The sequence below is a fragment of the Podarcis muralis genome, chromosome 15 (assembly GCF_964188315.1).
Source record: "Podarcis muralis chromosome 15, rPodMur119.hap1.1, whole genome shotgun sequence".
NCBI lineage: Eukaryota > Metazoa > Chordata > Lepidosauria > Squamata > Lacertidae > Podarcis > Podarcis muralis.
This window is the reverse complement of record NC_135669.1, coordinates 40,219,848-40,246,983: the sequence shown is the minus strand read 5'-3', so window position 1 is coordinate 40,246,983 and position 27,136 is coordinate 40,219,848. Positions and strand designations below refer to the sequence as shown.

General features: G+C 46.2%; 1 protein-coding gene and 1 long non-coding RNA gene across 6 annotated transcripts in view; one reads left to right on the top strand and one right to left on the bottom strand.

The window, feature by feature from the left end:
* The first annotated feature begins 664 nt into the window (after nt 1-664).
* LOC114585308 (uncharacterized) lies at nt 665-25,377 on the top strand. 5 transcript variants are annotated; one of them, XR_013390855.1, is made up of 8 exons: nt 665-759; nt 1,393-1,511; nt 8,514-8,587; nt 15,261-15,472; nt 15,769-18,498; nt 19,289-19,893; nt 21,658-24,523; nt 24,852-25,374. It is a non-coding gene; the product is annotated as an uncharacterized LOC114585308 (long non-coding RNA). The 5 variants fall into 5 exon arrangements; XR_013390854.1 differs by having other exon boundaries at nt 18,777-19,893; XR_013390853.1 differs by having other exon boundaries at nt 15,769-19,893; nt 21,658-21,758; nt 22,002-24,523.
* The window catches only part of BCAS3 (BCAS3 microtubule associated cell migration factor), a 457,979-nt gene continuing 445,133 nt past the window's right edge, over nt 14,291-27,136 (bottom strand). Inside the window, 1 exon segment of the mRNA XM_077919460.1 lies at nt 14,291-15,425. Coding sequence (XP_077775586.1) covers nt 15,277-15,425 — 149 coding nt within the window. The 3' untranslated portion in view covers nt 14,291-15,276.

Here is a 27,136-nt window from a genome sequence, read left to right as displayed (position 1 = left end):
CCTGATATATTTATTTCAGACCCTTGCAGCCCACCTTGAAGGTTGCAGGTTCAACACTCAGTATCTCCAGGTAGGAGTAGGAAAAGAACTCTGTCTGAAACCATGGGGAGACCTGCTGCCAGTCAGAGTAGACAGTACTGAGCTAGATGGATGAGGAGCAGTTCCCAAGGGAGAAAAACGTTTTATTTCATTATTTCCCCCCAAAAAAAATCATATAATGCTTGATAGAAATTAAACCCCAACAGAGTTTACAAAAGCAACATTATTGCTTGGACAAGCTGCTTAGGAAACTGAGGTAATTTTAGTCCGGTTTTAGTGTTTTAACTTTTAAAGTGTTTTAAAGTATGGTTGTTATTGATTTCACTGTTTTATCTTTTGTAAACCACTTCAAGGGTGTGTGTGTGTGTGTGTGTGTGTGTGTGTGTGTGTGTTTTTTTAACTATCAAGTTGTGTATACAATTTTATTAAAGAAATAAATAGGCAGGAGAATGTCAAGTAAGGCCGGAGGGCTCCTTTGTTTCCTATTAATCCTTTGCTGCCCTACTGTTGCCTCATGAGCAGTATCCAATCAGAGGAGCTCCTTAAGAATTTGGGCGGCAGTTCTGTCCAGTCAGGTGCATTGTGCCTTCCATTTCATTTGCCTCGACCAATGAGAGGCTCACTTTCATTCCGTGGGGGTGGTGGTGGTGGTTTTGGGCCTACCTTTTATTTTTCAGCAGTCAAGCTCAGCAGCAGCCAGGCTTCTTCTTAGTCTTCTCAGTAAGTGGAAGTTAGAGAGAATATTATACTGCTAGGTGTTGTTTATTATTCTGCTAAAATAAAAGGGGGGGGGGGTAAGGGCTGGAGGCAAAGGGTATGAAAAGTGCTAGACTTGCATTATGTCTTTCCTGGATTTTTACACACACATACACATAAGATTGTTCCCAACCCTAACCCTGTGGAAAGCCATCTAATTAGACTTTAATTTGATTTTGACCTGTTTTTAGGAGGTAATTTAATTATTGTTTTATTTTATACTAATGTTGTATATTTGATGTTAGCCACCCTGAGCCCGGCTTCGGCCGAGGAGGTTGTTTTTTTTATTATTATTAAGCAAACCTTGTTAGATAGATAGATAGATAAATAAATACATAAATAAATAAATATATTATATATTATTCTTTAGTCATTTACTAGCAGCCTCATACCTGGTGCTGCTTGGGAATTAAAAAAACAAACAAATTCAGCATGGTTTTGAAATGGGTGGTTAAAATCAGTGCATTTCCTATATTTTTTATTACTTTTCATTGAACCATATTAAATCTCAAGTACATAATGCAATTGCACCAAGTAATTAACACACACACGTTGGAATGACCTGTAATATGCATATGTTAATATTTTGCCACATAGGAAAACTATCGGTGCAGTTTCAAAGAGGTACAGATTCAAAATGACACCCAGTTGTATCCAAACATCGATGAAAACCTGCTCCTTGATCTCAGGAACCAACATGCAGAATTTGGTTACCGGTAAGTCCAGCACATAGGGTTTGTGGGGTTCTTTTTCTGGGGGGACAGGGGGATGGACAAAGTTGTTGACTTTTTTTAGTTTTGCCCAAAATTGTTGACTTTTTGAGCTATTTTTAATGAAATCTACACTACCAACATGGACTGCCCTACGTCCAGATTTTCATGGACGTTCCAGCGATTTTCGGGAAGTTCCGGACGTATGGCAACCCTACTAGCACAATTTTGAAAGGTTCAGCCCACCATCTTGATTCCACATAGCCTCCCGCCTCTCTGCTTCTTCAGAGCACCCAGTTTTCTGCTTCCCATTCTTGCACAGTTTATATTCCCTTCTACTATGACGTGTCCCCACCCACAGATTTACCTCTGTTATTGTCAGCATTTAATGTCTGAACTTTCCTCTTCAAGCAGTTGTGATGCTTGTGAACATCCTGTGCCATTGCTGCAGCTAAGGCCAATGGAGGGAGAGAGAAGCAGCTTGCTTGTGGCAATGAGCTGCTTTCGAGGGGGTGCCTGAGTGGGATTTTCGACCCTCTCAATAATTCTGGGTTGTGATTTTCTGCGAGAGAAAAAAAAAAGGATTAACAAGATTTTTGCAAACGGCTTTGGCTAAAAATCTACCAGTGGAATAATAAAAATAAAAATCTCTTGCACACATTCAGGCCATGTGTGTGAGTTGTTTCCTCTCTCTCCCAAGTATAAAGTATTTTTAGCCACCGAGCCATTTGGGGACTTTCTGGATCGATGGCCTGATTTACAACTAAATCTGCCGGTTATTACGGGGATTAGTTTGCCCAGTGCGTAGATTAGTCAGAGTGTGAAATTGCACACACATTAAGCCTGTCTCAGCCTATGGGAGGTGTCAAAGGGAGTTTGATCCTTGGCTGGGTTAGTGTTTGTGTGTGTGTATGTGTGTGTGCGAGTATCAGGGGGAGGGGGAATTTTGACGCAGTAATCGGTGTTACTGGATGAACCTCGGAAGAGAGGAAGCTGCCTTATACTGAGTCAGACAATTGGTTTATCTAGCTCTGCATTATTTAAACCAGGTGTGGGGAACACTATTTCAGCCCAAGGGCCATGTTCCTTTCTGGGAACCTCCTGAGGGCCACATGCCAATAGTGGATGGGGACAGAGGCAAAAGTGGGTGGAGCAATGAATGCAAATTTTAATATTTGTATAGTAAAAACATTAGAAGAGCCTGTCGGATCAGGCCAGGGGCATAGCTGTCAACTTTCAGATTTGAAAATAAGGGATCAGCAGCCTCACCTGTCCTGGGGACAGTCTACGGGATATCTAACAATCCGGGATAGCAGCGGGAAATGGCGCTGGAATAAGGGAATTTCCCACAAAAAAAGAGAAGGTTGACAGCTATGGCCAGGGGCCCATCTAGTCCATTATCCTGCTTTCACACTGGCCATTACTATTTTACTGTTTTACTATGACTATGACTAAGGTACCCCTGCCCGTACAGGCCAGTCTTGACAGACTCTAGGGTTGAGCGCCCATCTCACTTAAGAGGCCGGGGGCCAGCGCTGTCCGGAGACACTTCCGGGTCACGTGGCCAGCGTGACATCGCTGCTCTGGCGAGCCAGAGCCGCACACGGAAACACCGTTTACCTTCCCGCTAGAAAGCGGTCCCTATTTATCTACTTGCACCTGGGGGTGCTTTCGAACTGCTAGGTTGGCAGGTGCTGGGACCGAGCGACAGGAGCGCACCCCGCTGCGGGGATTCGAACCGCTGACCTTTGGATCAGCAAGCCCTAGGCGCTGAGGCTTTTACCCACAGCGCCACCCGCGTCCCATGACTATGACTATTATTTATTAAATTTGTATACTGCCCTTCATCCAAAGATCTCAGGGTGGTTCACAGCATACAAATACAGAATAAAGTCATAAAGTACATAGTAAGAAGAAGAACAAAAACCAATAACCATGCTCCCACAAACTTCTTTTCCTGGCACCCAAGGTTCTATAATGAAGGTGCCAGCTGAACTTACCTGGGGAGAGCATTCCACAAGTGGGGAGCTGCTGCAGAAAAGGCCCGTTCTTGTGTTGCCACCCTCCAGAAGTCTCATGGAGGAGGTACACAAAGAAGGGCCTCTGATGATAATTGCAGCGTTCTGGTTGTCCTATATCCTAAGTTGGTGATCATCACTGCCTGCTTTGGGAGCAAGTTCCATAGTTTAACCATGCACTGCGCTTTCTTTTATGTGTCCTAAATCCTCCATCATTCAGTCTCATTCAATGCTCACAACTTCTAATGTTATGAGAGAGGGAGAAAAACTTTTCTTTATCCACTTCTCCAGACTAGTTTCTACACACACTCACACAGCCCCCTCTTATCCATATGTGCAAGGGACATCGTCAGAGTTCAAGGACACATTCAGGCAAAAACATTTAGGGTGCAAAACCAAGCCAGTGAGAGGTGGCCTGGGGTGAGTTTGAAGGATGAGACAGAGAATGTGGGGTGCAAGATCCTGTGTGGTTTTTAATTGTATTATTGTGACTTCTTCATTGTGTTCTATTGTGTTGCAATTTGCATGCCATAGAATTTAAATTGTAATGTGATAAAATACAATCAAAGAAATAGAAGAAGCAATAAAAATAGAATTAAAACCAATATAGATATTTAATGTGATAGATGCGCCCTGTCCCCCGTTTTCAATCACAAATCTGCAGACCACCTGAATGAAACTTGCAGGCCTGATCTGCATGATACTGGGATTCTGTAATTCTCCAAGCTGTGTGCTAGTGGGATTTTGCATGAACAAACAAACAAACAAACAAACAAACAAACAAACAAACAACATGCTTCAAATAACCATTGGAAAAGGAAGTTGCCTGGTGTATCACTGCATGTGTATTAAGGGTTAAAAACACTTGGAGTGAGAAACACCAGTATTGGTGATGCCATCAGTTGGGGACAGGCCCTGTCCCTTTCTCCCAGTAGGCACTGCACTTCTGTGGGGTGGTGGTGGATTTTGGGCCTACCTTGGGAAACCTTGCAAGATGAGAAGCCCAAACAAGATCCTCTGCAGGGGTGGCCCACCCATAAGGTGAGGTGAAGCCATATGCCTAAGGCAGCAGATCCAACCCCTTCCCTGCCCCCACAGTTGCACCTCTGCCAGCCCTGAGGGTGCAGTTGAGCTGGTGGGGCAGGTGAAACAGCAGGAGTCAGGTGAGGGCATGGATCCGTGGGGTGTGGGTGTGAAGGCACATCTAAACGTTTTGCCTACAGCGTCAAAATGTCCTGGGCCGGCCTTGATCCTCCAGGTCCAAAAGGAAATGGTGGGGCCATTTCTTCTACAATTCCTTCTCCTCCCTTTCACCAAGTAGCAGACTGTTTAGCGCTGTGGTCTTAACCATTTAGCCTCTTGGGCTTGCTGATCAGAAGGTTGGCGGTTCGAATCCCCATGACGGAGTGAGCTCCCGTTGCTCGGTCCCAGCTCCTGCTAACCTAGCAGTTTGAAAGCACACCGAAAAAAAAGTGCAAGTAGATAAATAGGGAAGGTAAACGGCGTTTCTGTGCGTTGCTCTGGTTTCAGTGCTCCGTTGTGCCAGAAGCGGCTTAGTCATGCTAGCCACATGACCTGGGAAAACTCTGCGGACAAAACATTGGCTCCCTCGGCCAGTAAAGCGAGATGAGCGCCGCAACCCCTGAGTCAGCTGTGACTGGACTTAACTGTCTGCAGTCCTTTACTATTGTTGTGGGGTGGGAGCCCCCGTCAGATTTATGTTGATAAAATAAACGGGTAAGTCGGTTTGTTTGTTTATTCATTTATATCCCACTTTTCCTCCAAGGAATTGAAATCAGTATGTGTAGTTATTTCCCTCCTGTTTTAGTCACACAACAGTCCTGTGAGGTAAGTTAGGTTAAGAAGCATAAACAGACTCAAGGTCACCCACATAAGTTTCATGGCTGAGTAGGGATTTGAACCCTGGTTTCGCAGGTCCTAGTCCGATACTCTAACCACTGTACCACACTGACTTAGTGTGTTCTCTCCCCCCCAACTCAGTGCTTGATTCTTCTTTTCTGTTCTCAGGACTTGGCTCGTCTAGGGGCTTTAGATAGTTCACACATGGGAGAGACCATCTTCTTCCATATCCTGTTGGCTTCCCCCCTCGTGCTCCTAAGATATTGTAAAAATCCTCTGCTTCCGCCAGTTAAGCTCGGATCACCTCGCCCTTAATGTTTCACAGCTGCTAACTTTGTCTTTTAAGAGGAAACATTTGGACATATACAGTCCTGATGAGGCGAGGGGAACCAATATCACCTCATGGTGAATGCAGAAAAAGGTTGTTCTTCAATCTGGCCAGAAACATGGGATAATTTCAGCAGCTCCTGGCCTGGTTAAAAAAAAAAAAAAGACAGGAGGGCTGTGTGTGCAAAGATCCAAACTTTAGGACTAGCTTTACCATTAGGCAGAGTGAAGCAGTCGCCTCCGACAGCTGATCAATAACAAGCTGATTTTACGCTTGTTATTGATTGTTTCCCCCCTGGTTGATTCTGGTGTTTTAATGCGCCTATAATTACTACGAAACTTAGGTGGCGACAATATCAGAAAATAATCTAACTACTTAAACTATCAAACAAACAAATAGCAAATGTGGTTCAATGAAAGTAAGTGTAAAATGATGCACACCGGGGCAAAACAATCCTAATTTTGCAAATAAGTTTATGGAGTAAGAACTGATGGTGACTAACCAGCAGCAGTGGATGGATTTGTTAATTTTGCTTCCCTCACTTTCTCGTTTTTACACTATTAAATTACGTTCTCCACATTTACAAGCAATCTGTGTTAAAAAAATTTCTAATGAAAATTAATCAGCATTTCACTGCAAATTTCTTCTAAAGACTGTCTCTCCCATTACAAATCAATCTGGACCCTGCGATCATCATCTGAGGCCTTCTTTTGCCCCATCCCCTAGAGGTCTGGAGGGTGGCAACACAAGAATGGGCCTTTCCTGCAGTGGCTCCCTATTTGTGGAATGCTCTCCCCAGGGAGGCTAACCTGAAGCCTTCTATTACACATGATAAGACACCAGGCAAAATCGTTTCTCTATAAACAGGCTTTTGCCTGATTAAATATGTTTGTGGGAAGGAAGGGTTATTGGTTATGTTGTGAACTGCCCAGTGATCTTTGGATGAAGGGCAGTATACAACTTAATTAATTAAAGAAAATACTAAATAATTTTTATATGCAGTTCTGACTAATGAGCCCATCTTTGGAAACAATTTCCCCATATATAATGCATTTTTATATGCTGTATTCACTTAGATATGATGTTTTGTGCATACTTTCCTTAATATATACATATTTGTAGACATAGGTTGGGGTTCTGAAGTTGGGTAATTTGAACTTGCAAAGTTTGGATAAATGTGAATTTTGAAGGGTGGCTGTTCACATATTGTTTTGGAAGGTGTGTTATTTGATAGATTCAGCTTTAAATGCACATGGAATTGAAATTATCTTCTATTTCTACTGGCCAGGAATGAGACCTTGGGGTAATTGTGGTGTCTTGTTGAAAACACAGACCCAGAATATGGGCTGCTATGAGCAAATGTGTGCTCCATGTTAGGGATCATTAGGAAAGCGATTGAAAATATAATTGCTGTTGGTGGGATTCGACTCTCCTTGAGTCTCTGTTGGTGGGATATCTTTGTTCAAATTTATGATACTGTGCAAGTAAACACTTGGAATGCCATGTGGCTGTACTTCTGGCTGCCACATCTCACAAAGGATAATGTAGAGCTGGAAAAGGTGCAGAGAAGGGACGCCAAAAGGATCTGAGGGCTGAGCTGATTCTCCTAGGAGGAAAGCTTACAATGTCTGGGGCTTTTTAGTTTAGAAATAAAGTGATTAAGGGCAGGGGGTTATTTGTTTGCTTGTTTATTGAATTTATATCCTGCTCTTCCTCCCAAAGGAGCTCATGGCAGCAAACAAGTAATAAAACAACAAAAATATCTTTAGAAACATCTTCAGAAACCTTTTTTTTAAAAAAAAGAAAACTCATTAATATCTTTAAAAACATCTTAGAAACAATTCCAATACAGAGGTAGACTGGGAAAAATCTCATCTTAAAGAGACTCATTGAAAGATATATATATATATATATATATATATATATGCTTTCGTAGATTTTCACGGGTACAGGAATATGTGTGTGTGTGTGTGTGTGTGTGTGTGTATAGGGACGCGGGTGGCGCTGTGGGTTAAAGCCTCAGCGCCTAGGACTTGCCGATCGAAAGGTCAGCGGTTCGAATCCCCGCGGCGGGGTGCGCTCCCGTTGCTCGGTCCCAGCGCCTGCCAACCTAGCAGTTCGAAAGCACCCCCGGGTGCAAGTAGATAAATAGGGACTGCTTACTAGCGGGAAGGTAAACAGCGTTCCATGTGCTGTGCTGGCTCGCCAGATGCAGCTTGTCACGCTGGCCACGTGACCCGGAAGTGTCTGCTGACAGCGCTGGCCCCTGGCCTATAGAGTGAGATGGGCGCACAACCCTAGAGTCTGGCAAGACTGGGCCGTACGGGCAGGGGTACCTTTACCTTTACCTGTATATATATAATTGTCCAGTAGCACCTTAGATACCAACTAAGCTTGTTCTTAGTTGGTCTCTAAGGTGCTACTGGGCATTTAAAAAAAATTAAAAATATATTTCGACTGCATCAGACCAACACAGCTACGTACCTGAAAGAGGAATGTCAACCATAGGCACAGAAAATAAAACAGAGATAGCACCTGTCTAATTTTCAAGGGGAGTGGTATGGTAAGAGGTGTACATTTTCTCTCATAATACCAGAACTCATAGACATCCAAGCTGAATGTTGGCAAATTCAAGACAGAGCAAATTAAGGTCCATTATGAGTGATAAGTCAGGCAATGTGCTTTGAAACTTGTAAATAAACCAATTGGGTGTTTTGCAAGTATAAAACTTGGGCATCTCAAAGCAGGATTTCCCTCTCTGTAGTGCTTTTTAAAACTTTAATATATATTTTTGTCTTACAGAGGGAACCATTTAAAAGTCTCTTACCTTGCGGAATTCCCTTCTGAGAGATATATGGCTTGCTCCATCAATCCAGGTATTTCATAATGTTTCTAAAAACTTGCCTGTGTTACCCTGCTTTTAATGGCATTTTAACATATGTTATGCAAAGTCATGCCTTATCAAAGAAAACTGCATTGTACTGAGTCAGGCAGTTAGTCCACGTAGCTCAGTATTGTCTGCACTGAATGGCAGCAGCTCTCCAGGGTTTCAGACGGGATTCTCTCCCAGCTCTACCAGAAGATGTTGGGGATTGAACCTGGGACCTTCTGCGAGCAAAGCAGATGCTCTACCTATATTTTCCCTAAAAACAATCATTTATGTCTGGTTCTGGATGAATGGTGGGACCACAGAAAGCTGCCTCATACTGAGCCAATCCATTAGTCCACTTAGCTCAGTATGCCTTAACACAGACTGGCAGCAGCTCTCCAGGGTTTCAGCCAGGAGTCTCTCCCAGCCGTACCTGGAGATGCTGGGGATAGAAACAGGCTTTCTGCAAACAAAGCAGATGTTCTACCACTGAGCTACACATCTTACCTGTTGATTTAATATGGTTGGCTTTTCCTTTTGCATTATGCATTTTAGCAGAACGCTTTGCCCTGCCTTGGTTGTCATTTTTGATTGAAGGATGGCATAAAAATATTTTAAGTAACTACTACTGCAAAAACAACCCTCCTGCCCTCCCCCTGCAACTGCCTTCTGAAGTGGTGCAGGTTGCTTGACCGCCTCATTCGAGGCGTGCATCGGATCCTTTCTAGGATTTCCCACATGCCGTGAATTTGAACTTCAGGTTGCCTTTGCAAAGCAACCTTTCTTTGCCATCTTCTCTCTCTCTCTTTCTGTGCAAGTGAACAACCCCCCTCCGCCCCCCACTCCAGCGCTGCCACCCAAAATGATTTAAGGGCAGTACATGGGCGTGTTTATTACAGAAACCAGGGAAAGGGTAGCAAAGCCGTATTTCACGTTCGCTCAGGAAACGTGAGCTCGGCTTTATTAGAAAGCTCCCACTTTATCCCAAAGAGTGATCTACAGCCGAGCCCGGGTTAAATGAGACAATTCGGTGTTTGAACTCCGTAGGGGGGCGGCCAGTCGCTACAACTTGGAAAAGGGCTTTTAAAAGCCTGCGTTCGCAGAAGGTCTTTCAGGGGTTTCTTGCGTGAGGCTGAACATTTGCAGTTTCATTGTGGTGCGGTCGTTAAAGTGTTGGGAAGATCTGGGTTCAAATCCCCCCTCATTGGGTGGCCTTGAGCCAGTCACTCTTTTTCTTTGTGTTGCTCACACGGTTGTTGAGAATGAAAAATTATTAATTTTCATTTATATGAATTCTTGCCTATTAATATTTTACATGCACCCCTCTCTGTACTGCTTTTGAAGCCAGTGGTCAGGGATGATGGGATTTGGAGTCCAAAAAAGTTTGGAGGGGCACCACTGGCTACCTACTAGGTACTAATGTAGAAAGCGGCCTTATTATACTCAGTCCTCACGGTTCCAAATCAAGGGCTGATTTAAACAGGCACATAGAAATCATAGAATTGTAGAGTTGGAAGGGACCCGGGGGATCATCTAGGTCTAACCTCCTGCAATGTAGGAATATGAGTGGTCCCATACAGGGATTGAACCTGCAACATTTGCATCACCAGCACCATGTTCCAACCAATTGAGCAAGAGAAGACACACATGGGAAGCTGCCTTTTACTGAGTCAGACGATTGATGCACTTAGCCCAGTGTTGTCTTCACTGAGTGGCAGCTGCGCTTCAGCCCTACCTGTGCTGCTGCCACAGATTGAACCTGGGACCTTTTGCATGCAAGGCAGGTGTCCTGACACCCTTTGACATCTCATCAGGAGAAGAATTTTCCCCAGCTCCACGAACTGAGATAAAAGAATCTCAGTGGGGATTTATCCCAGGACCTTCCGAAGACAGAGTGTGTGCTCTGCTGCAGTGCTAAGGCCCCATGAGATGCTATGAACCTCTCCCCGACCCCAAATTGCACAGTGTTTTCTCCTCTGACAGAAGATGCTCAGGTATTGTCGTATTCTATAAATTTCCCCTTTCTGACAACACCAAAAGTCTTGGTTCAAAGGGGCACTTAAAAAAAGAAGCGGGAATTTCCCCGTGGCTGCGTGGTGATGATTCTTTAAAACAGAGAGCGAGGGAGAGAGATTTAATGCTTGCCAGCCCTTGCATACTTCCCCCAAAGCTGCTTCTGAGAATTTAGAACAATTTAGACCTGAGGGCGATGATGGGAGTTTTGCCTCCCTTGGATACAAGAACTTTGTCCCCGGAGGGTGCTGTCTGGAGTGGGAGCGGAGGAGGAGGAAGCGTCGGGTTTTGACAATCCCTCCTGTATGTGTTAATCTGGATTGTGATTGAACTTTTGGAACTGACCTTGGCATGAACTGTGTTAAAAAATCCCTGCTGGAGTGGACTGGCTTAACCTCGCTGGTTCCACTTGCTCACGAGGTCCTTGCTTGGTCCAATCCATTCCCTGACATATATTTGGAGGAAATGGAAGGGATTGTCAAAAAAGGTAGGTAGGTCTGCTGTGCTACACACAAATGACAACATAAGGCCAAGCCCAAAGATTATTGCTTTTGGCTTGAATTACTTTTGGGGGGGTGTGAAAGATTGCAGGGGTGAAAACAGGGACGAAAGACGGCCTTTCTGTCCTCCTAACCTTACCCTTTCTCTCTGCAGCCACCAGCTGATTACAGCAGCACCACTAAGCCTGGTGGTCACAATTTTTCCCCTTCCCCAACTATCCCCTCTGTGCCATTGGGTAGAAAGGGGACGCAAATGGAGACTTCTTTCTCCACATTCTCTTGTCATTCCTTGCAATTTTGGAGAGGGCAAGAGCCTGGGATAGCCCTGTCAGCAGAGCATGACACTCTTAATCTCAGAATCGTGGATTCTAGCCCTGCATCGGACAAAAAATTCCTGCATTGGGGGTTGGACTAGATGGACCCCCCCCCAGTCTCTTCCAACTCTACAGTTCTGTGCTTCTAAGTCAGGGGTGGGGAGCCTCAGCCATGGGTCCTGACTGTGGCCCTCTGGTTCTCTCTGGACTTCTGCCTTCTCCCCAGGTCACACCGCTCACCAACCTGCTTCGTATCCTCCTTAGTTGTTTTTGCGTGGCTGGAATGTCTCCGTGAATTCTGATAATGCTTCTCGCATGTCTGGATGTAGGATAGAGTAGGGTGTGTCTAGAAATTAGGTGGCATTTACATTTGTTGCGCCACTCATTTTTGCCTTTGTCCACCTCTAGCATGTGGCATTTGGGAGGTTGCCCAGAAGAAAATGTGGTCCTTGGGTTGATAACAGTTCCTCACCTGGCCTGAGTGGCTAGGCAGTAGCTGTGAGGAGGAGAAGGGCCAAAGGCCTCTGGAGGAGCTTAGCAGTGCCCCCATCCTGCAGTATGACTAATGATAAAGGTAAAGGTAAAGGGACCCCTGACCATTAGGTCCAGTCGTGGCCGACTCTGGGGTTGCGGCGCTCATCTTGCTTTATTGGCCGAGGGAGCCGGCGTACAGCTTCCGGGTCATGTGGCCAGCATGACTAAGCCGCTTCTAGCAAACCAGAGCAGTGCATGGAAACGCCATTTACCTTCCTGCCAGAGCGGTACCTATTTATCTACTTGCAGTTTGATGTGCTTTCGAACTGCTAGGTTGGCAGGAGCAGGGACCGAGCAACGGGAGCTCACTCCGTCATGGGGATTCGAACCACCGACCTTCTGATCAGCAAGTCCTAGGCTCTGTGGTTTAACCCACAGTGCCACCCGCATCCCTATAACTAATGATAGGGGCCCGATAATGCCAACAGTGATGCTCATATATTTATGAATCACTGGTGACGGGCACACTTCCTGACTGGAAAGATCAGGGATTCCTGCAGAAACCCAACATCCTCTGATGGCCAAGTTAATCCTACTCCTTCTGCAGCTCTATCAGGAACAACTCATTTTATCCAGCCACATTAAGAGCCAGGGCTGAATTACCCCCAGATACTCAGCAGAGGCTTTTTAAAAAAGAGGCAAAGACAGAGCAGGGCATCGTCCAGGGTGGTGGCAGCCAGATCTCTCCTCTATGGAGCTCTGGGGAGTCTACGGAATTCTTTTGTGTGTGTTCCATGAAGTGTTCTCTTACCACATGTTGTTTGGGAGTGACTGTTGCCCATTTTGATGGGGGCTATTCCTGGAGAAAATACGCAGAGATTAAAGAGACTCTGAGAATTTCCCATTTATTTGCATGGTTGCGATTTTGAAAGAAAGAGAAAGAGATTGGGGATACAACAAAAATTTTGGAAACCCAATATTTTAGTGGTTTCTTATGTAGACGCATAGACAATTCTTTTTCTCACCATCTGGGACAAGCTAAGCCTATAGTGCTGAGACAAAGAGCAAATGTCATTAAAAAAAATAAATTATTTTATTTTTCACAAAAGAAGAAAAAAATAGGGCAATTTTCCATCCGCTACAAAGCTGAGGAAGCGTTAAAATATTTGTGGGTCAGGATGCGTTTCCTTTTTGCTGTGTGACTCAAGATGCCTTGTCCTTTCATCATGTGAAGTAGGCAAATATATTTTGAATCCTGGAAGAACCTTACCTACCTTTATAAGTCTCTGTTAAAAACACAGAATGAAATGAAAAGGACCTTGTAGAGATATTGAGACTTAAGAGGAGCTTGCAGGGCCACTGAGAGGCAGGTACAGGGAATACCAGGCCCACAGCCACTGGCACACACAGATTCTGAAGTTCCAATTTTAAAACAGGAAGTCTCTAGCCCTGCTAGAAAGAAAGTTCCTTCCCCTTTAGTGAACTTATCTTATTTCTGCCTCATTTTTTAGGTTCATATAATTTTTGTTGTTTGCCTTTCCTCTAGCAACCAGGATGCATCATTTCTGGGGTGGGTTCATCTGAGACACCACAGAAGTTATTCTCTGTGGATACTTCACAGTAAAGGTGTATGGATGTTAAAGACCCCCGCACCAAAAAAAAAAGGGCAAATGGAATATGTGAAGACTTTGCAAAGAGGCTTAGGCTCAGGCACTCATTAAGAATTCACTGTATGGTTAACTTAGAGTGCAGTGGTACTACTCAGAAGTAAATCTCTCTGTGTTTAATGGGGTTTACTTCCAGATATGCGGGTACAGGTATGTGAGCAGCTGGCTATTGGCCACTTGCGACCAGGTGAAGATGACTGGGTGCCAGAATGGTGCCTGATGTCTCCACCATCTGGAGTTGCGTGCCTGGGGATCCTTGGATCTTGGCTGTTTTCACACACTAGCCACACATCTTGTAGAATTCTATCCATTTTATTTTATCTGCACAATCAGAATGAACGATTCTGGCCCCAAAATGGCAACTAGGCATTCCGTTTTAGCGACTGTAAACCTGGTGCCTAGCTTATATATCTGAGTTTCTAACACTGGGCAGTTGGCCGTGACCAGGGATGCTGTGCCACAGGTGGTACAGAGCTGGAAGCGGAAGGGCTCTAACTCTGGGACAGAGCACCTGCCTTGCATGTAGAAGTTCCCAGGTTCAATCCCTGGCAGCTTCTCCAGGGAGGGCTGGGAAAGGCTTCCTGCCTGAAATTCTGGCAAGCTGCTGCTAGTCTGTGTGGACAGTGCTGGGCTAGATGCACCAATGATCTGACTCTGTATAAAGCAACTTTATAGATTCTTTGCAGCCCACAGCCTCCACTGACACCACCGAAATGACCTTGGCACAAAAATATAAACAAGATCCTTTCACCACAGAGATTTATTTAAGATCACATGCATTTTTGGATAAGATAGAAGGAGTTCCAAGGAACAATGTTATAATAGTTCAATGAGAAGGATTTCCCACTGGAGTTAATCAGATGAAGTACGTTTCTAAAATACATGGAATCATCAGAGATCATCCTTCCCAAGGACAAAAGAAAAGAGAAGATACTTCCTTTGCTTGTAATACTCCTGGTATCAATTTAAAATCTTGCCGGGGAGGAGGGATGAAGAAACAAGATCAGTATTGTAAAGAAACCAGTGTCCCCTTTGGAGCTTGTCCTCCAATATATCCCCTTCCAGTAATCAATCTGTCACTGTTTCATACATTTGCAAAGTGTTGCATGCTGACAGCCTTAATTTATACGGGCCTCATTCTTCAGAATTATGACGCCATTTCCCAAATAGGGGTAGCAGCTTTAATTGTTACAAAATGAAGGCTAGCAGTAAATTCAGGTTTAGAGACGTGAGTCTCCTTTTGACAAGGGTAGGTAACCTTGTGGCTCTCTGGACATTGCCGGACTACAACTCCCATCATCCCTGATCACTGACTGTGCTGGCTGGGGCTGATGGAAGTTAAAGTCCCGCAACAGCTGCTGGGCCACAGATATTTCCCTCATCTGAGGTTTACGGATGATGCGCGGAGTGGGGAAGCAGATTATGGTTACAAGAACATAAAAGTTGCTTAAAATACTTATTCGAAACAGCCATTTCCCTGTACTAGAAAAGCCATTAGGATTAAAAGAGGAGAGTCTCGTTTATATATTGCACGGTGCAGCAAATCAGAAATTTGTTCATACAGTTCTGGAAGTGCGGAAAGCGGACGTGGCATTGGTTAGGGTGACAAGAACCACCCAGCATCGGAGCCAGCCACTGGGGTGAACGCACATCAAGAGTTTATCCGGCGCAACATGTCGTTGGCCTGCAGGATTATTGTTATTTTGCTTCAGGAACGCCGGGAGTTGTTCAGGGGAAGCCTGTCGGGAAGAGGCTCAATGGCTGGCTCTCGTTGGTCGGGAGAGGCGACCGGTATCCGTCAAAGGTGCGTGGAATGCTTCCGCTGGTGGAGCCCGAGCTATTGCTGAGCGTCTCGATGCTTCCTTCTCGCTGTAGCTCTGTAGTGGGGAGAGAAAAGGCGGCACCACTCTGGTCAGTGCTTCAGGTAAAAAGAGAGAGGACAGACATTAGAACGCCATGGAGGGGCTTACGAGGGTGTGTTAACTGTATGGTTGGGCTTGGTTTACATTCACCCATCTGGGGTACAAGGTAGGTTTGTATGTGGTGTGTCCCCTCTCCCATTTTAGGAGATATGAATAACTTCAAACACTCCCTGCCCCCCCCCCCCCCCGGCCACCTCTCATGGCCAGTCCAGGTTTATTGTATATTTGTTACATTTATATTCCTCCAAGGAGTTCAAGTGTGCATGGTTCTCCCTTCTCTGTTTTATTCCTACAAAAGCTGAAGAGGCCAGAGACCAACTTGGCTTTGAGTCCTGGGAGATCTGCTCCATTCCTTGCAGGCTTTCCCCACCTGGCTTGGGAGGGTTGGGGCCCGGACTGACTCCAACTAAAAAAGGTGAGGTTGCTGAACAGTAGGCTGGGGTGTTTGGGTTTCCTTGTTGAGCGCTGCTGGTTTTTTGTATTTTATTTTAGATTTTGTTGTGATTTATGTGGGAATTGTTCAGTTTGGTTTTGTATTTTTTAATGATTCATTTATCAATTTTTGACTACTTTTGCTATGTTGTGGTTGTGTATTTATTTCATGTTGTAAGCCGCCTTGAGCATGGTTTGAACTGTGGAAAGGCAGCGTACAGATAAAATTACGCATGCGTGTATGTATATCCTTATTCTCCCATGAGTTCAGGGATTGCAAAACTGCAGTGTAGCTCTGCAATGAGTAGCATATTCCGCACTAATGCTGGTCTTATCCTGTCTGATTTGGCTCCTTTTATCTCCCCCTCGCGCACAGCTGGCTCTGGTTAAACATCTCACGTCACTCCACGGGTCGCCGTCAGCAGGGAGACGGAATGTGGGCAACAGCTCCGCCCAAACATTGCTTTTTTGGCTTCTGAACTCCTTACAAGGTTCCCTGTCTCTTCCTTTAAAGAAAAAACAAACCCAACAACCTAGTATTGATTTTCATGCCAATGTTGCATTTCTTTTTTTCTTTTTTAACAGAAAGAAGGAAAAAGCAAGGTTGGGAACAGGGAAGCAGATGTTAATATTTGCTGAATCCTGCTTGTCTGTGAAGATGGATGAGTGGCCTGCTTGTCAAAGCAGAGAAGCTTTTTGGGGTGAGGAAGAGGTGATCTGAGGGGCAGCGGAAGCTGGTCTATTAGGGCAAATGGGGCAGTGCCTGCCCTCAGCCAGCCCCTTCTTCCTGCCTTCTTTCTTACAACCAGCCCAGGGGATGGCACTGGCTGAAACTTCCCTTAGTCTTGGTTTTGCCCTTCTATGGAGGAGGACAGGGACAAAGCTATATCTAGTCGGCTCCGCCTGCCATCGGCACTTGCTTCCCCTATCTCTGGCTCCACCTACTGTTGGCCTCCCAGTTTCCTGCCTTACCAGTCCTAAAGGGCACCAGCTGCCACTGCTGAAGGGCAGAAATGTTAGGATACATTTCAGGGGATGAAGCAGTAGCTCAGTAGCAGAGCTTCAGCCCCCTTCCTTAAGTTGACACATGGAAAGCCCCAAGTTCATCCCTGGCGTTTCCAGGTTGGGCTCAGAAAGGCTCTGGTCTGAAACCACAGAGGTCATAGAATTAGATGAGGACATCTGGTCCAATCCACTCATTGCAAGAACCTTGCAATGGCAGCCTGCCTGCAGGGTGGCCCTTCAACTGTTGCTTCATTGCTCCAGAGGACAGTGCGCCACCTCCTGAGGCAGCCTGCTTTGCTGTCAAACTGCTTTCATTGGTAGGAAGTTTCTCCTAATGCACGGGTAGTGTTGGACTATAAGTCCCATTAGTTCCAGCCAGCATGGTAATTGGGAAGGGATGATGGGAGCCGTGGTCCGAATATTTACCCAAAGACCTCTTCTCTGCCATTTCCAGTCACAACTTCTAGTCTTGCCCCCTGGGGCAAGAAAGAGCCATTTTTCTCCATCTGCTGTGTGGCAGACCCTCTGATACTTGGAGCCTGCTGTTTTTCCCCCTTGTCCTTCTCTACACCAGGCTAAATAGGTCCACCTCTTCCAACCATTTTTCTTCTTGGTTTTGAGACCCCCTCCCATTCTCCTGGTCCCTCCTCCTTTGGGCACACTCACCAGTGCCCTTGTTAAACTGTGCTGCCCAGAATGGGCATGGGACTCCTGATCCACCCACCCCAGCACTGAAGGTGCCAACAGTGCCCTACCTACATGTCAGGGCTAGAGCACCTGTAACCCCCCAGACATTGTTGGACATTGACTCCCACTGGCCCTAGACAGCATGGCCAATGGTCAGGCTCTCACAGGATGTTGTGATGGTCACCAACTTGGATAGCTTTGAAAAAGCAGGTTAGACAAATTCATGGTGGATAAAACTATCAGTGTCTGCTAGCCATTATGGCTGCATACTACCTCCAGTGTCAGAGGCGATACCGGTTGCTGGGAATCACAAGGGGGAGGGTTGCTATTGAGTTCCAGTTCTGCTTGAGGGCTTCCCATTGGGGCACTTGGTTGGCCATTGTGAGAACAGGATGGTGGACTAGATGGGCCTTTGGCCTGATCCAGCTGCAGGCTATGTTCCAATGATGGGAGCTGTAGTCCAGCAACATCTGGAGGGCAGCAGGTTCCCCGCCAGTAATCCAGGAAGCTCACAAGTTGTGATAGCCACCACCTGCTGGGACCCCTCAGAAGCAGCTTCCCATCTTTCTGCCCTCCTTATTCCAGCATTGTGTGTCAGGCAGCCTCTTGCGTTGAGGATCCCTCCACTTTTGCCCTGGCTAAGTACCCTTTGCCTTTCCTGTTCAACAGCTGGTGTGCATGCCTCTCCATCAACCTCTTTTGACCTGTTTCCTCCCACAGTTCTGTAGATGACAGGCTTAATTCCCCGCCCCCAGTAAGTATTTTTGGCACAGGCAGATCAATACCAAGAGCTCTTAGTAACTGCCACGGGACACCCAACCAAAGCAAGAAAGCGTGAAAAAGAGGCATTTAAAGAGAGAGAGAGAGAGAGAGAGAGAACAACCATCCCACCTCCACTTTCAAGGTGAGAATGATTGTGAGCTGCAGCACCAGCACAGTGGAAGCCTCATCACCCCAAGAGCAACTAATTAAGCAGTCGGCGCAGCAGAAGTTTGACATGCTTGAAACTCAGAGTTGAACCAAATATTGGGGAAACACAAGGGACAGTCAAGGAGGCAGGAAGTTAAATATTCTGAGCAGGCGGTTAAAGAAAGCTAAGTGCAAATATATATGGGTGAAGAGTTCCCGCAAGAAATTTTCTCCAGTCAAAATTCATTGCACCTGACTCTAAATTCTCACCAGGTGAAATCATATGATGAATCACGATGGACTGTCCTATGGCATAATGAGATGGGAATGAGGCAGTAGAGTCCCAGGGCAGCAGACTACTAGACTGTACCACTTTTGACTGGCAGGTGGGAGAATCATGTTTGTGAGTAACAGCAGCACATCTGCTGCTATGATAGGCAGGGTGAGTCTGGGTGGTGGTACAAAGACCCTCCAGGGATTGGGGGTTTGTCTAGGACCAGGGAGGTGCAGGCTGCCATGAAGCTCACTGGCTGACGTGGAGTTAATCACCGTCTTTCTCAGCCTAGCTACAGATTCTTGAATCTGTTCTCACAGGATGGCTTTGAAAGGATATTAAGAGAAGGGTGGAAGAGAAGGCTATTGATGAGACATCATCATGAGAGGTCTGCTATAGAGGGGCTGCTTTCCCTCCTGGGGAACATTCTGGGGGCCGCTTGCCAGTAATTGGTGGGGCCTGAGGCAAAAGTGGCTGGATCCATAACTGTGACACTTATTTTTCACAGCAGGCTACATTCCAGCCATGCTAAAGCCAGAGGTTTTGCATCCTAACGTGCTGTCCTCCTTTAAAGAACAGGAGAGACCAGTGCCAATCACCATGTGTCTATCACTCGCCTTACATGTGCAGTACAGTGGTACCTTGCAAGACGAATGCCTCGCAAGACAAAAAACTCGCTAGACGAAAGGGTTTTTTGAGCTGCTTCGCAAGACGATTTTCCCTATGGGCTTGCTTCGCAAGACGGAAACGTCTTGCAAGTTTGTTTCCTTTTTCTTAACACCGTTAATACAGTTGCGACTTGACTTCGAGGAGCAACTCATAGAACACGGTGTGGTAGCCTTTTTTGAGGTTTTTAAAGACTGGTGATTTTTGAAGCTTTTCCAAAACTTTTCCGACACCGTGCTTCGCAAGACGAAAAAAATCGCAAGACGACAAAACTCGCGGAACGAATTAATTTCGTCTTGCGAGGCACCACTGTAGCTACATTGCAGCCCTGAACATATCCCAAAAGTTGGACTACCAGAAGCCCATAGGACCCTCACAACCAGAAAGAGACGGGGAAGGAGAGAGCGAGCGGTTGAAGAGATTGGGAACATCCACCTGGAGTCGTTCTAGGTACAGCGGAACTTGCCTGCGTCGCCTCTCTGGAAATTATTGAAGTGGGATGGTGATACTTACCTTACTTTGATGGGCATCTTTTGACTTCGTGGATGGAAGAGAGCACTGGATGTGGCTGGATGTTTGCGTTTTTGTTTTAAAAAACAGGCATTACCTTCTCAACCTTATAGGTGGTCCTGCTACATTTGGGCTGAGGTGTTTGGGAGTGGTTGCGTTTGGATGCGGCGATGGTTGCAGTGCCTGTTCTGTGGATAAACAGAGTGCTGTGTTCATTTGGAGGGGGGGACGATGACATTTTTTCTAAAGAAACCCCAAAGCAGTAAAGATGTTCAGAGAAGGTGAAATTTGCTGCAAGTTTGGAGATATGGTTATTTGTCATTAAGGAGTGGGACTTGGAATACTGAGTTTGCTCTGTGATAAATAAATATTTGCAGCCCTAATAAGAGCTGGTGTGGTATTGCAGTGTGTCAGACTAGTCCAGGAATGGCCAACCTTTTTGGATTACTGGGCACATTTTTAATTTTGAGGGAGCGCCGAGGATGCCGCTCACAAAATGGTTGCCACAGAGAGCATGGCATAACACAAAAGTAGAGAGACAACAATCCCTGACAACCTTATGCTTATCATGGAAGGTCAGCTATGCCTGTTGGTCCTGATTATAGAGTTGTACACACAAATGCAGTTGCTGTCAAATAACAGGGAGCATTCTTCAGTGCCAGGGGAAATGTACAAGGTACACCATTCTCATTTTACAATGAGAAAGCCTACTGGTTCAAATCCTCACTCGACTGTTGGAGCTCCCTGGGCAACATTGGGCTAGTCACTGTCTCTCAGTTTGACCTACCTACAGGGTTGTTGTAAGGATAAAATGGGGAGTGGGGGAGCACCAGGTATACCACCTTGAGTAAGCACCTTAGAAGAAAGATGGGCTACAACAGCAGCAGCAACAACAACAGCAACAACAGCAGCAGCAGCAACATTAATATTTTAGACATTTATATCCCCCTTTCAAAGCACTTCATCTAGGCTGGGGTGGGGAAGCTTTTTCAGCCTGAAGGTCACAGCTACCTTTCTGGGCAGCTACCCAGAGTTCCCATGCCATTGGTGGATGGAGCCAGGTGCAAAATTGGGTGGAGCGATGAGTAAATTTTACAGTGGGTTAGTTTCTACGCATGCTCCTCTCTCTCGACCCTCCACCCAGGCAAGCAAGAGGCATTTATAGAGTTAAAATACACAACTCAGCCAGGCAAAGAAGCACAGAGAGGGTGAAGGAGGGTTAGTGGGGGATGTGGCTTGCAGAGATGGTGTGGGGTATGGGGAGAGTCTTGAGGGCCAGACAGAAAGGCTTGGAGGACCATGTTTGGTTTCTGGACCTGAAGCTCATTGGTGGTGTTGAGGGGACCAGGTTGGGGAAGATTGGTAGAAAATGCCTAGTTAGCTGGAAGAAGGTAGAAAATACCTAGTTAGTCTGACATGGTATAAGGCCAGGGATGAGGGACCTGTGGCTCTCTAGATGTTCTCAGGCTCCATTCTCAATGGCCAGCCGTCGGGGATTATCATTATTTTACCAATTTATATGATGACAGTTGCAGTCCAGCAAAATCCGTAGGGCCAGAAGTTCTGCATCCCTGTACTAAGCCAACCCCTGTGTCCTTGCATTAGTCTTCCTGGGTAAGTGGAGAAAAAAACCTTAAATTGGCGGCTGGGACAGAGTCTGAGAACAGCTGGATATAACCAATTTTCATTCGCCTTTGCTTTTAGGATCTCCTTGGAACATGGAGTTGCCATCAGTCATTATCTTTTGTCTGACTGGGACCCAGAAGCCATCAAAGGACTCCACGGAAATCTTAAAAGGAAAGAAGGTCCCGGCTGGCTTTGCTTAAACCTGAAACCATTTTTATACGGGACATTAATCCGGGGCCTGCTCAGAAACTCTATGTAGTCCTCCGATGCCTGGAACACTCATAAATTGTTCTGCCTCTCCCCACTTTCTCTCTCCCCCCCTTTCCGTCTTTCTCTCTTTTTCTCTCTCTCAACTGTGGAATCTGCTCTCTGGTGTATTAGCCCTCCTAATGGTTTTTCCTTTCTCTCGCTTTCCCTGACAGAAGGAATTGCTGAGCAGAAGATTCAAGAAATATCCTACTTGGGGATGAAGAGGGAGGATACTGGGGGACGGGGAGAAAGGGACTTGCTCCAAAAGCTGTTCCGTCCCTCTCTGTGCCGACCGCCCTGCCAGGGTTGCACCATTTCCTGCAGAGGCGCAGGGCGGACGAAATGATACAATGACAGTCGGGGCCGATGTGTCGGCGGCGGGGGAAGCAGAGCGGCGGCAGGCACAACTTCGGATCCCAGGATTCTCCTTCCTCCTCTCCACCTGTCACGACGCATTAGGCTCAAGCGTGCCCGGCTTGCCGAAGGAGTGACCCCAGACTGAATGGGAGAGCGCTGGTGGAAAGAACTAATTGTAGCCTCGTTTTCACACGTCAGTCACTTTTCACAGCGCTGGGCTTTCTGAAGCTCGACTAATGTTCCTCCCCCCCCCCTTCAAATCCCAGTGCTGAATTACGCTGAGATGCACCCTGACGATGGCGTTTCTAAAAGGAACAAGACCTCCAATGGTGGCAGGAGTGGGGACAATGGGAAGTGGCGCCTGCTGGCCTGGTGAGCTTATCCACCCGTCCACCCTGCTCTTCCTAGAAGTTCAGGCACCGTTCAGGTCATTCATTCGAGTCACATACTGCCCTGTGCACAAGCCCTAGGGTGGCTTATGACTAAATCAGATAAGATTAAAAGAATACATGTGTGAACCCCCACACCCTTAAATTAACAACACAACTCATAACAAGCCACCAAAATGCAATTTACTCATCTAACTAAGCCATTTGTCCAATTAGGTTTCCTGCAAATTCTAGCTGGAAAGTGTGTCTTAACCAGTCACCTTAAACTATGAAGAGGTGGGGCCAGGCATACCTCAGTAGGGAGTGAGTTTCACAGGCAAGGAACCACCACTGAAAAGTCCCTTCCTTGGCACCTTAAACCATGCTTACTTGAGTACAAGGACAGCCAAGAGGGCCTCATCTCTCAACACACTGGCAGGTTGATACGAGATTATGGGAGGAAAGGTTCAGGGGAATCTTGTAAGGAAATCCATAACTCCCTGATTTCTGCCCCTCCCTGTGATTTTAGACAAATTATGTCCCTCCTATAGCCTTCTAAAACATTAATTGGGGAAGCCAAGGCACCATCTGACTCCACTCTTACTCAGATACTCAGCTCAGGGTAGAGTGAATTGATTCATCCTCACAGCAGCCCTATAAACAGAATACTTTGTTAAGCCCATCCACAAAGACTAGAAACTTTAGTTTTTCTCTCCTGAAACAGAATAAAGTGGTACCTTGGCTTAAGAACAGCTTAGTTTATGAACAACTTGGATTAAGAACACTGCAAACCTGGAAGTAGGTGTTTTGGTTTGTGAACTTTGCCTTGGAAGCAGAACATGTTTCGCTTCCTGTTGAGTGTGTTCCATTTGTAAATTGAGTCCCCTGCTGCTTTGGGAAAGCACGCCTTGGTTTAAGAACGCTTTAAGAATGGACTTCCGGAACGGATTAAGTTCGTAAACCAAGGTACTACTGCAGATGAGACTCTCACAGAACACCAAAGGCTGCACCCAATGTCAAATCCTTCATTGGTTTGTGTGGGAACAATCACATAATTATGGGATGCACAAAAGCCCGCATGAATACTGAAGCAAGGAGCAGGTTTGTCACCAAATTTTGGCTGACTTGTATCTCAAATCCAACATTTAAAAAACGTTTTGCACACCACTGAGTATCAATGCTCCGTTAAGATAAATGAGCCATGTATGGAGAAGCAAGGAAGCCATACAGTTTGACAGATATCCAAATAGACCACAACAAGGGATTTCAGATGAGAGAGTTTTCCACCCATCCCCCTTCCTTTGACAAAAATAGATTTAGTTCAGGATTTATTTATTTTTTAAAGGCTTTTGTGGTTTTCCCCCCCTTTTTGTTAACAGAGCACTGATGACTTGGTCTGTCAAAGCTTTAGTCTTCAGCCCTTTGGAACTTCTCCAAGTTTGACTCGGCACAATTTCTGGAAGGTTAAAAGTACACTAGATAAAGGAGCAAGTGTTTTGGAGAAACAATTCCCTCCACAATAGGCACGATAATCCCATTTATGTCGCTGTGTGCTTTGGGGGAAAGGGAGTTGTTTCCTGCTTCTCGGCGTTTACATCGCACATCTCTCTGCACAACCAGCAGAACCCTTTAATGTGGGCAACATCAGACCTTTAGGAAAATGCAGCCCACTATGTGGCCCTCAAGACCCTCCCTGGACCCCATCCTGGCCCTGCTCCGTGCCCTCCTTGAGAGTTTCTGCCTGATGGCCTGAGTCCTTGGACTGAGATCAGGTCTGATGTTTGCATGGCTGGAATGTAACCTGTACAAAGTACGACTCACACTGGTTGCTCTGGCCACTTTTGCTACTGACCTGTGTCCCCCTGTTACCCTTGAGTCAGCCACTGGGTTAACAAAGTTCCCCACCCCCTGCCCTGCAGACCTAAACCAGAAATGGGAATCTGTGGCCCTTCAACTCTCATAACCCCTAGGCCAGGGGTCTGCAACCTGCGGCTCCGGAGCCACATGTGGCTCTTTTACACCTTTGCCGCGGCTCCGGGGCGGATACTGGTGAGGGGAGGAGGCGCATTGTGTGCCCCGACACCCCACTGTGGCGGGCGCTGTACTGGCTGTGACGTCGCATGGGGGCGGTGCGTGCGTTACGATCCTGTATATATAGCATTAAGGTAAGAAACAATATATGCAGTGTTATATTTGTTTTAAATGCCGCAATGGTTTTGCGGCTCCCAGGTTTTTTTTCCTTCGGAAACGGGTCCAAGTGGCTCTTTTTGTCTTAAAGGTTGCAGACCCCTGCCCTAGGCAGTACATCCCATGGGTGCAGTGGCCCAACTACCTCTCAGGACCACAGGTTTGCCATCCCTGTCCATAACAGTTGGGAAGCGGGGCCTCTCGGGGACTATTTCCTCTCTTTTAAGCTCTCCAGTCTGCTTTGAGATCCTTGTGATTCTGCTGCTGAAAGATGTTGGGAATAAGAAAAGATCCTTTAAATGGGAGTGTTATGGAACAGTCCCGTCCCCCCGAGGTGTGCTTCCCCCATACCTTATTGCCTGCTTTTAAGCAACTACTTAAGACAGTGTAATTTCAGCTTCTCTTGGCATTAAGTGATCTATATGCGCGCGCGCACATACCTGTGCCAGTATATCAATGCAAGAAATAAATAACAATGAAAAGTAAGATTATTGTTAATAATTTATAAATTAGTTCTGGGCAAGACTTGATCACTTGTGATCCTTTGAAAACTCCACTGCTGCCAACCTAAAAAAGTGTTATGGCAAGAAGAAGTACTTTTCAGAAACATCAGATGGAGCCCCGCTGGATCCGGCCAAAGGCCCATCTAGTCCAGTATCCTGTTCTCCAAGTGGCCAATCAGATGCTTATGGAAATCTCGCAAGCAGGACCTGAAGACAAGAGCACACCCCAGCGTGTGACTCCCAGCATCTGGCATTTGGAGGCATACCGCCTCCCACGGTGTCTTTACTGCTGTGTCAACCCAACTGTCTAGGGGAAATGGAAGAAAAGCTGGCTCGTAGGTACAAAGTTCCTAAATCAGGCAATTACATCATGGTCTGAGCTTCATTTGACTGATATGCTGACGAAGGGATTTCAGACACACTTTAACCTCAAAATTTTAGCAACTCCTTTCATGTGTAAGACCTGGTCTCCCTCTCCTCCCACACTTTTCCAATTTTGAGGTTATTTGTGTTTCTGGATCCTTTAACGAGCATCTAGTTTTAGCAAGTAAGACATGGAGAGTAAGTTACCTACTGGAAAATGCTAATGGGAGCAGAAGCCCAACGATGACACCATCAGCCTGACCGAAGGGTAAACCTCCAGGACTGGACCATTTCAGGCTGTGCGTGGCAAATAATATTATGTTTTTATAGCATCAGGGATGGGGACCTCAGGTCCGGGTGCTGAGAATGACTCCCCTTCCTGGCCTCACTATCTTGCCCAGGCCAAGCCAAGCGAATGAAGAAATGTGGTCCATGGGCTGTAAAGCCTTCCCCCATTTTATAAGCTGTACCACATAAAAAAAAATCCCTTACATGTAGCAAAATAATAAATTGAGGAGAGGGCTACGCTCAGCCTTTCCCATGTGCTCTTTTTATAAATGCAGAGGTTTTTTTTAAAGGGGGTGGTCAGACTGATGTAGTCGAGACTGCTCATGTTTCACCCTTCCAGGCCTTGTAAGATGAGGTCTCTTCAAGTGACGGGGGGCAGGACCCCCTAGCAGAGCTCCTATAGACTCCGAAGGGCCATTGAATCTGGACCCTTCTGCTCAGGGCTAAAGGTCCCCACACCAGTGGCCTGGATGCCTGACCATATCTCAGACTCTTGTCCCACAGAGTAGAGGAGATGAGTCAGGCAGCAGCTTAGGTCCCGCTAGATTTATGTGAGGCTCCTCGGGAGGAGGAGGAAGTGTATGGAAGCACCTGCCTGGATCAGGGCCTGGCAGACAGCCAGGAAGGGAATGGAGCCCTAAACTCCCAATATAAACTGCCCGAGCTGCTTCACTGCTGAAGCAACAGCTCTCTGTCTGTTCCAAGCTCCAGCCTGCCTGAAGTGGGTTGGGTTGGGGGTGACATGGTTGCCTGATGTTTCAAATATCCATCTGACACCCATCAAAAAGCCGTAGTCAGTTGACACTGCAACCCCTTGAGGACACTGCCAGTCAAACAGCTGAACCACAGACCGTAACTTACTCGCAAGCTGTGAAAAAAACTGACCTTATGAGAAGCTTTGAGGAGTTAATGAAAAACCATGAACATTCCTTTCTCCGCATCCCATGTTTGAGCAATTAGATTCATTTTGAGAGCTGCCCAGGATCACAGAGCTGAGTTAACATCAGCGACCGTTAAAAACAGCCTCCTTTACAAACAGCTCCCCCCACCCTGTAATTGATTTCCAAAGAAAAGAAGGTCATTCAATGGGAACAAATTTGGCTTGCCTCCCTGTGCCCTGTCCAGTGTGGTCTCCGACTGATATCATCTAGGAAATGTGACAGAAGCGAAGGACTGTAGCTTAGAGGCGGAACATCTGCTTTGCATGCATGAAGTCCCAGGTTCAGTCCCCAGCATTTCCAG